Genomic DNA, 10,123 nt, shown 5'->3' with positions numbered 1-10,123 from the left:
CATGACGTAGTAAGCCGACGTAGGCCTACGTAGACTAATTTGCATATACTGTACAGGGGGGGGGGGGAGTGTTGGGTGTGGTTGTGGGACCACCACAGACATAAAGAAACGTGTTTTTTTGGGTGGAGTCTTTCCAAATCCCCCCCCCCCCGTTTTGTGTTTCTTTTTTGAACAAGAGTAGTTTGAGTTGTTTCTATTTTGGTTTTGGTTTTAGACAACTCACAAAATTTTAATTTATTTGTATAAATTTGGTAAATGATATAACAGCACTCCGTGCACCGGGAAAAAACAAAGAACTTCGACTTTCATCAAATTATTTTGACCCACATAATTATTCCTCCATGCCCACATCCACCACTTCGATAAACTGGATACAATAAACATCAACATTGTTAAAATATAATGGCCTGTTACGAAAAGAATAATTTGTAAAAAAAATAAGAAATAAGCCGAAACTCATGATTAAATTCCAGCTAAAACTATCAATTTTATTATGTACTCTGTGAACACTTCAAACGTGGCAAGCATGGCCTTTAGTAATCCATAAAATACAAAACACAGAAACAAAACGGGTTTCTTATTATTTCAAACTGTGATCGTCTGCAAAGCACCACTTAAACTGGTGGAATTATCGGTTAATTGTTATTTCTGTTAATTAACAAGGAATATTTTGGAAGTGGGATTTTTTTTGTTATTGTTATCCAAAGTTTGGGGTTGCAGCTGAGAAAGATAAGGCTGTTTCAACAAGTAACATGTTAGATAGAGCTGAGCAAAAACAAATATTGCTTACCAACTTCTGCTAAGCAAAATGAACAGGATACCAGTCACAGATGTTACATGTGAAATGGTACTTTTGCTGGTAACCTAATGTTTGTGATTAAAGACAGTGGACACTACTGGTAAATGTCAAAGACTCCTCTTCACAGATGGTGTATCTCAACATATGCATAAAAATAACAAACCTGTGAAAATTAGACCTACAATTGGTCATTTAAGTTGCGAGATAACAATGAAATAAAAAACACCCATGTGCTTTCCGATGCTTGATTTCGAGACCTCAAATTCTAAATCCGAGGTCTCGAAATAAAATTCCGCGGAAATTACTTCTTTCTCGAAAACTACGTTACTTCATAGGGAGCTGTTTCTCACAATGTTTTATACTATCAACCTCTCCCCATTACTCATAATCAAGAAAGGTTTTATGATAATAATCATTTTGAGTAATTTACCAATAGTATCCACTGCCTTTAAGCAGCTCTAAGAAAATATGACCTGTTCATTTTTAGTTCCAGCCTCACATCGATTATACAAGTTTGACTGGGAGTAAACAAAAATGGCCATGCGATGGTGGTCAACTTTTTCATTCATTTGTTAAAAAGTAACAAACATGAACTTGAACTATTCGAGAATTAAACAAAGACTCATTCATAGTCTTGTGTGTAGAATTGATGACCGCAACCACGCTGTGAGACAGTAATCTACTCAACGCAACCTTCCTTCCTCACTTAAACATTTCAAAAAAGCACAAAGACAAATATTACACATTCATTAATTATGTGTATTTACATTTCTATATGCATTTTCTGTTTTCAGTGCATTCCAGTGTCTTCTCTTTTAAATGAGACTTTTTTTTAAGAATTATAAAATGTACATTATATTGAAGATTTTAATCTTTGTCAATTTGATAAATCAAGGAGATTATTAACTCAAAAACAATTAAAACATTTTTTGTTTTTTTAAGTTTCAACAAAACAAACAAGCGACCCTCAATATGAACTACACTGCTGGCTCATATACCATCCCATATTTTCTGATCCACTTTGCCTCAACAATGAAAGCCTTATAACATCTTTTGCTCTTTTTTTTCAGTTTTGAGCGAATACATTTGTTTTTTACTTGAAAATGATCTTTTAAAAGAAACTAACCAGTGAAATTTCAGTTAGCTTTACAGCACACACAACATTTGAGTAAACATTTGTCCGTTAAAATGCTTCCTTCTAAAGGCCCATTTAATCATATAGGGTCAGGGGTCTAATTTCAAAAGGTTGTTAAGCACAAAAAAATTGCTTAGCACAGAAAAATCTTGCTTAGCAGAAACAGGTCATCAGCCATAACACCATGTGATGTACAATGCTTGTAACTGGCTAAGCAACTTTTTCTTTTCAACACCTAAATATAATTGGGCACTGGGTTTTAGTTCCATTAAGCAAAGAAACTATATTTTTTATATTTTATTTAGACAACAGGTCCAATCAAAATGGAATTATTTAATGTATTGGTTGCCACTGGTTCCCTTCTATCTTATGCTAAGCACATAAAATTGGCAAGCAAGATTTGCCGATTAACAACTTTGTGAAACTTGACCCAGGTTCTAGTACTGCAAATCAATAGAACTGGAAGGAGCACATTCAGTGTGTATTGGGGAAAAAAAAAAATAATTCAAGTTTGAAACAAAAAGCATATTTGAATCTTGTCTTGTAATTGATTTTTTCTCTCTCCTTTGCATTAATCTCCAAACTGAATATCAATGCTACCATAAACCTTTCTTACAAATCACACCTTTAAAAACTTGTTCCCCCCCCCCAACCGAAAAAAAAATAAAAAATACGATTACAATTTAGTACTTCTAGCAGAAAACCGGTACTGGTCCCTTATTCCAATTGGTGCCTGCTTTACTACTTTCAAGAACATCTGAAGGCTCGATGAATTCTGAAAAGTTCTGATATTTCGCATGCCTGTTTTTCATCCAGAAAAAAAAAAATCCAGATAAGGTCAAACCTCTAGATAATAAATTAAAGAATATCTATCATTTCTTAATATATAAATGTATCTAAATGTGTCTGAAACAAAACAAAAAGCCCCAAATCTTCATAAGATTAGTCAACAAAACTCCACCAATTGTATTCAACCCGCGTGAACCGTAAACCTCTAATAAATAATCTCTTGGATATATACACGTCGATTCGGTCTAATTTTACATACATTGGAATACAAAAAACTGAAGAAAAAAAAACTACTAAGCTGTATAGTAAAGCTTATACTAAGAAGTACTGTTTGATGCAAGACACATTTGCATCATCAGAGTGCAAGATTGACAAGGATGATGTTAAAGGAACACGTTGCCTTGGATCGGTTGAGTTGGTCTTTGAAAAGCGTCCTGTAACCGTTTGTTTTAAAATCGATATGATTAGAAAGATGTTGTAAAAGTAGAATACAATGATCTACACAAATATGCCTCGAAATTGCGTGGTTTTCATTTTACCTCGTCGAAAAACACGGTTTGACTCCCATAAATGGCCAACCGTGTTAGTTCGCGACGTAAAATGAAAACCGTGCAATTTTGAGTGATACTTGTGTGGATCATTATATTCTACATTTAAAACATCTTTCTAACCATATGCATTTCATAACAAACGGTTTCAAACGCTTTTCGTAGACCAACTCGTCCAATCCAAGGCAACGTGTAACTTTAACCAACTAGAGCAAGTTCGAGTGGGCACAAATAGTTGACCCGTGGTTGACTACCAACCAGCAGTGTACATGCGCAGTGACACGCTCACTCGAATGCCTTGTTTAGAAGTCTAGTCAACCTTCCCCCTTTTCGCTATGTAGTCACTGGTTCCCCTCTGCGCTTTACACATGTTAGAATGAAACATGCTTTTGGGACCAGTGAAGAAACCATGGGCTCGAGGCTGGTTAACAAATTAACCAGCTGAACAATAATTAGCAGGGAACCATTCAGTAACAATATAAATGTACATCTTATGACATTTTGGATGGTAACCTGCATTTGCTAAGCAAAGCTTTTGTACGCTAAGTAGCTTTCCGACAACGAGCCTATCCTTAGCCAAGTTGATTATCAAATATTTTACAATGGGGAAAAAAAAATTCTATCGAAATGAAATGAGATGCATTTTAAAAAAACCTACATCTGCGAAAAAATGTTTATATTTATATGAAAAACTATTTCAGGCCAGAGTGTGGCGTAAATGTGCTGCTATATATTCATGCAAGATTTACATACATAGTAGCCTCCTTTTAGTGGAGTTTCTTTAAAAACTCGATAGAGTTGTACAAGCGGGTGGCAGGTTAAAAAATAAAAATCTAACTATACACGAAAAAACCGAAACATAATAACTGGAAAACAAACAACCAATCTATTGCACGTAACAAATCAAAAATAGTAATTTATCTGTAATATTTTCATAAAGAGCTTGTTTAAAAACGTAATTTAGTAAATTTGTTGTCCATTAGTTGTGGTGGCGAGTAAATGAGCTGATAAGGCAGTGTTGTAATGGTAGGATGCCATCCAGCTATGCACCAATATTTCTTTGAACTTAATATCAAAAAAAAAATTCTTTGGCTATTGAGTACCTAATCTTTGATCTACAACATCTTTCCTGAATATATTTTTTTGAAATAGTACATTCAAATTTAACAGGGATTTTCTGGATCCTACAAACAATAAGCAATAATTGATCTGTATTTTCATACACGCCCCACTTCAAAAGTAAATTTCTGTGGCAAGTACAGATAAGGTGTTGTTTCTCTTCAACACAATCTGTTTCAGGTACCAATTCATTGTGAAAAACGGGTACAGGTACAATTTCATAAAGGGGTTTTGGTATTTCAGACAAAAGAGTTTAAGAATTCAGAGTACACCATCCTTTAGTGAGACTTATGTTTGTTGATGGGCAGGCCTCCAAATACCCAACGGCACCCACAACAATTGACGTGGTGCCCTGTGCTTTTGCTGTTGTGCCCTCTCCAAAGTACCAAAATTTAAACTTTCCTCATAGAAGTCCCCCTTTATACCAGAGGAAAATTGCTGTGGCCCTTTAAGGGCAAACTTTAAAAGGAACACGTTGCCTTGGATTGGACGAGTTGGTCTATGAAAAGCATTTGAAACCGTTTGTTATGAAATGCATATGGTTAGAAAGATGCTTTAAAAGTAGAATATAATTATCCACACAAGTATCACTCAAAAATTGCACGGTTTTCATTTTACGTCGCGAACGAACACGTTCGGCCATTTATGGGAGTCAAAGTTTTGACCATGTTTGTCGACGAGGTAAAACGAAAACCACACAATTTCGAGGCATATTTGTGTAGATCATTGTAATCTACTTTTTAAACATTTTTCTAACCATATCGATATTGTAACAAACGGTTACAGGACGCTTTTCAAAGACCAACTCGACCGATCCAAGGCAACGTGTTCCTTTAAAGCCCGAATGGGTTCAAGGTGGTTGTTTAGTAATATCAGGTACAGGTAAATAAACTTTGCCAACCAGGTGGTTCAAATTGTTCATGTTAATTGGTGAGAAATAAGTGGCTGACTCCCTCAAATATATTCAAACACTTCAAACAGTGATGAGAAAAACATTTAATGGTTTATGGTTAATTGATTGGGTTTTTTTTTTGCCCTCAAAGATGTAGCATTTCAGAAAGGTTTTTTATTTCCCCACCCTCACTCCCCTCAAGAAGTCACAGGGGGGGGGGGGGACCTCTATAGGCGGGGTGCTAGAAGTTGTCATACATGTATTAACTACTTACAGACAAACAACCTATGACTATCTGAAATCATAGACCACATAACCTGCAAGTTTTTAGATGGTGTTCTACCCACAAAAAAAGGAAGTTTTTCCTAAAACTATCTTTAAGATTGTCCTCTGAAATAAATATCTGAAAACATTGAGCCGTGAAAAATGGAATAACTGGCTTTGACTTTCAACATTGTCTATTTAGCCTGTGAACTTCATAAATTCAATAATCAACAAATTTGAACAATTCTTAAAGTAATGGCTTTGCAAAAAATTTGCAACATCAATATTATTTTAAAATAACACTGAATTAACAGTCAACTTCAACGCTGACCATCTGTACATGTAATTAGCCATTTGTTAAGTTAGATGTGAGTATTGTCGTCTGGTACATTGACTTGCTTGTTCATAAGTGACTGCTTGAAGTGGAATTCCTCTGACTAGAGACAGTACCTATGTTGCATGATTTTAAGGGCAAACTTTTGTGTAATGTTGTAAGACATTTTAAACTTTGAGCAAGACTCTGCTAGGGTCGAAAAAGTCGAAAAGGTTTTCGTGTGTTCTGTTGAGCGCGGTGACGATGTTGTTCAGACCAACCGGTAACCTACTTGTTGAGTTGGGGTCGCCAAATCAGGCTCCTGAAGTCTGGGGAATTCAAACTCGAGTGTTCACTAGTGACCAATCAAATCATTGTATCAGACATTATTCAAAATCTTACTCACAAATAGCCAATCAGGCTGTACCGCACATATTTACATCATTTGGTCATTCTACTCCAACAGAGTTGCAGGCAAATAGACCTTTATCACGCTGTCACCATCTTGGTCATGTTCCCTGTTTCCATAACAGTAATGAATGCTACATTCATCGCGCATACATGGCACCAGACTATTATTTCGTCCAGCCTCAGTTTGGTAACAATGAGTTGTAATGGAGTAAAGTCAAGATGGCCACACCGTGATAAAGGTCTACAGGGCCGTGTCACACAAGGCAACCTTTACAGGCAACTATTGGCAGTGCAGACTGCAGGACCACTTTGATTGGTAATACACAGGCCTCGAAAAATCCAAAGGCAACCACAGCAACTGCCGCGGTGCCCTGTGCTTTTGCTGTGGTGCCCTCTCCAAAGTACCAATACAAATTTAAACATTCCTCATTGAAGTGCCCCCTTACCAGAGGAAGATTGCTGTGGCCCTTCAAGAGCAAAGTTCAAGGCCTGGGCACAAAATCTTGCAAACAATTTCAGACGATTCCCAAGAATAAAACTCACATGTAAATGCATTTTTTTTCTTGGAGATTGCCTTGGAGGTTGCCGGTAAATTGCCCTGTGTGACATTGCCCTTGAGACAGGAAAAAATTTGCCATAAAGTTAACAAGCTATTGTAAAAGTATTGCCTGAACTGATGTATGTTCTTCAGATCAATTCATCGACTTCAAATCTGATCATCGGAGTTCGGGTAGGGAAGAGCAGCGCCCTAATTGGCTGGGATTCCTTGCGAAGTTTCAAAGTTCTTGTCGAGTTGTTGAATGTAGTAATGCAGTTTTCAGGGTGCAATTCCACCGGGCTGCTAAGCAGGGAAATATTGCCAAGCAAAATTCATTGAGAGAACCAGCCATATGTGCAAGAACATACCTGTGGCATCTTGGCTGCTAACCTAGTTATGCTATGGGGAATATTGTCGGTATTTAGCAGCGGTATGGAATTAGCCCCTGCACAATACACAGGCTTGCTATTTCTTCTTCGCTGATGCTTCTTTCTTAGTCTCCGGCTGTAAACAAAAAAAGAAGAAAAAAAGGGTTAGAGCATTAAATGCGATAAAGAAGAGTACAATTAAAATCAAGCATGAGACTTGCCTCAAGGATGGGACTTGTCTCAAGGATGAGACTTCTCAACTCAAGGATGAGATTTTTCTCAAGCATGAGACTTGTCTCAGGGATGGGACTTGTCTCAAGGATGACACTTTTCTTTTTTTGAACTACGGTCAAGTTGTCAAAAGGGGCAAAAAGGTGAATAGTGGTAGTGGTGCAGGGGGGCAAGGGTAAGGGGGGCAATGGTAAAGGGAGGGGGGGCAAGGGTGCACGAGGAGGCAATGGTGAAGGGGGACAATGGGGGCAAGGGTGCAGAGGGGAAAGGGTGAATAGGGGTAATGGTGCAGGGGGGCAGGGGGGCAAGGGTGCAGGGGGGGCAAGGGTAAGGGGGGCAAGGGTAAGGGGGCAAGGGTAAGGGGGCCAAGGGTGCAGGGGGGCAAGGGTAAGGGGGGCAAGGGTAAGGGGGGGGCAAGGGTGCAGGGAGGCAAGGGTGCAGGGGGAGGCAAGGGTGCAGGGGGAGGCAAGGGTGCAGGGGGAGGCAAGGGTGCAGGGGGAGGCAAGGGTGAAGGGGGACAATGGGGGCAAGGGTGAATAGGGGCACTGGTGCAGAGGGGTAATGGTACAGGGGGCAAGTGGGCAATGGTGAAGGGGGGGGCAAGGATGCAGGAGGGCAGGTTAAACTTACCGGTAGTATTGAGAAGGAACAGGTGAGGTCCTCGGTGACTATCATGACCCCGGCAGCGTTATCGAACTCCCCACAGTAGTTTGGCGCACTGAACAGCGTCACTAAGTTCCTCTTCTGGAAAAACTGGTACCCGTCTTCCACAACCTAGAGGAACAAACAGTGATGGTAAACATAAGAGAAAACATACGGTGTTTAGATAATAGCAATAATAATATCAAAGTCTTATATAGCGCACAGATCTACCAAACAAAGGTACTCAAGGGGCTGAGTATAAACAAACTTTCAGAAAGATAGGTATTACAGTGATGAATTCTGAGACCCAATTATGTAGCACCTTATAAGGGTTTACAAGGTGCTACGGCGCATTCAGCAGCCACAGCCAGGAACACCGGGGCGTACCCCTTCTCTTTTCGACAAGTGCACTGGGTTCATTTACATGTGTTACACAACACATGGGACCAACAGCTTTACGTCACATCTGAAGGACGAAGCAATGGTTAAGTGTCTTGCGTAAGGACACAAGTGTCACGGCTGGGGATTCCAACCCACACTCTGCTGATCAGAAACACCAGAGTTTGAATTCGGTGCTCTTAACCGCTTGGCCACGACACTTCATGTAGGTGCTCCTCAGTGAGACTTTTGGTTGAGATTGTCGGGGACGAGCATCAACATCAAGACTTTGAATCGATCCCCCATGGGTAAGGCTGACTGCTTATATGTCCCCTTTTTTAAATCCTTTTTTTTTTTACTTCTTTTTTTCTTTTTCCATGTTTATTGGCAGCAGTTTCTCCTCACTGCATTCCGTCCTAAATGGCAAATTATTGCATAAACAGACAAAGCAGTCATGGACATACCACGGTAAGAGAGTGAAAGGCCTCGGGCAAAACATTTATAAATGCATCGATACTGAATCAATATTACGCATCAAGAGATGAACATTTGCATTAAAGAGAGGCTCCAAGCTCAATTTCAGCTTTTGTGATCCACACATTTTCCAATAGATTGATCCCCCTGCTTTGTAGCGAAGAGCGCACTTACACGCCGCTATCCTGTCCGTTATTTTGGTAATCGACTCCCCGAAATGGCATTTGTGGACAAGTTGTTTTTTTGTATTGTGCAAGGGGACAACTTATCAGTCCTTATTCAAATAGAGATCAGTCCTTATTCTAATAGGGAAAAACATGTCAAGCCTCTAGCAATGCATTGAAATGGTGTAAACCCACAGTGTTTGAAACCCTTCACAAGCAATTTTTTACAAAATCACAAAACAGATGATGACGTCGCATTCCAAATACATGGTCTGTACAATTGTATTTTACGCATTCTTGATCTTTGAAAACAATCAGTCAAAACACATCTTTGGAAATTATGGACCTTTGTCTGATGGCGTCATGTATCAATTTCGAACTGAAGGAGTACAAAATAACCTGACATTTTAATGTGAGGCTAGATACTTGTAATTTGTTCACCACTTTCATTTCAAGCAGACGAAAATGAGTCTTGTTTGCTTGTACACATCTTAAAGGCAGTGGACACTATTGGTAAATACTCAAAATAAATAATGGCATAAAACCTTACTTGGTAACGAGTAATGAAGAGCTGTTGATAGTATAAAACATTGTGAGAAACGGCTCCCTCTAAGGTAACGTAGTTTTCGAGAGAGAAGTAATTTTCCACAATTTTGATTTCGAGACCTCAGAATCAGATTTTGAGGTCTCTAAATCAAGCATCTGAGAGCAAACAACTTAGTGTGACAAGGGTGTTTTTCTGCATATGTGAGATACACCCACTGAAAAGACTGGTCTTTGACAATTACCAATAGTGTCCAATACATCACACAACACTCATACAATCTGATTCAATTCAGGTAACATTTCAAAATTTCCAAACAACATACAAGTGTTAATAAACTCTCCGGCTGTTTGACACTGTGCCAACGTCAAACTCCCAAGTACCCTTTCACAAAACCATTGCCAGGCTTTAATCCACTGGAAACAAACCCCATAACATTTCAATTAACAGCAGAAACTAACGACATTCCCAGATTTCCAAGAAGAAGACAAGCGAACACCTGACAAAAATCCAA

The 10,123-nt window shown here is 38.9% G+C and overlaps 1 protein-coding gene across 1 annotated transcript in view; it reads right to left on the bottom strand.

Annotated features, from left to right (window-relative positions):
• Positions 1 to 3,364: 3,364 nt before the first annotated feature.
• LOC139943961 (serine/threonine-protein phosphatase PP1-gamma catalytic subunit B-like) overlaps positions 3,365 to 10,123 on the bottom strand; it is a 56,343-nt gene continuing 49,584 nt past the window's right edge. Inside the window, exons 7-8 of the mRNA XM_071940875.1 lie at positions 8,038 to 8,181; positions 3,365 to 7,312 (exon numbers count right to left, since the gene is read on the bottom strand). Of these exons, the coding sequence (XP_071796976.1) occupies positions 7,274 to 7,312; positions 8,038 to 8,181 (183 nt within the window). The 3' untranslated portion in view covers positions 3,365 to 7,273. The remainder of the gene's footprint in view (positions 7,313 to 8,037; positions 8,182 to 10,123) is intronic.

Source organism: Asterias amurensis, chromosome 11 (assembly GCF_032118995.1).
Source record: "Asterias amurensis chromosome 11, ASM3211899v1".
NCBI lineage: Eukaryota > Metazoa > Echinodermata > Asteroidea > Forcipulatida > Asteriidae > Asterias > Asterias amurensis.
This window is presented reverse-complemented; position numbering and strand designations above follow the sequence as displayed.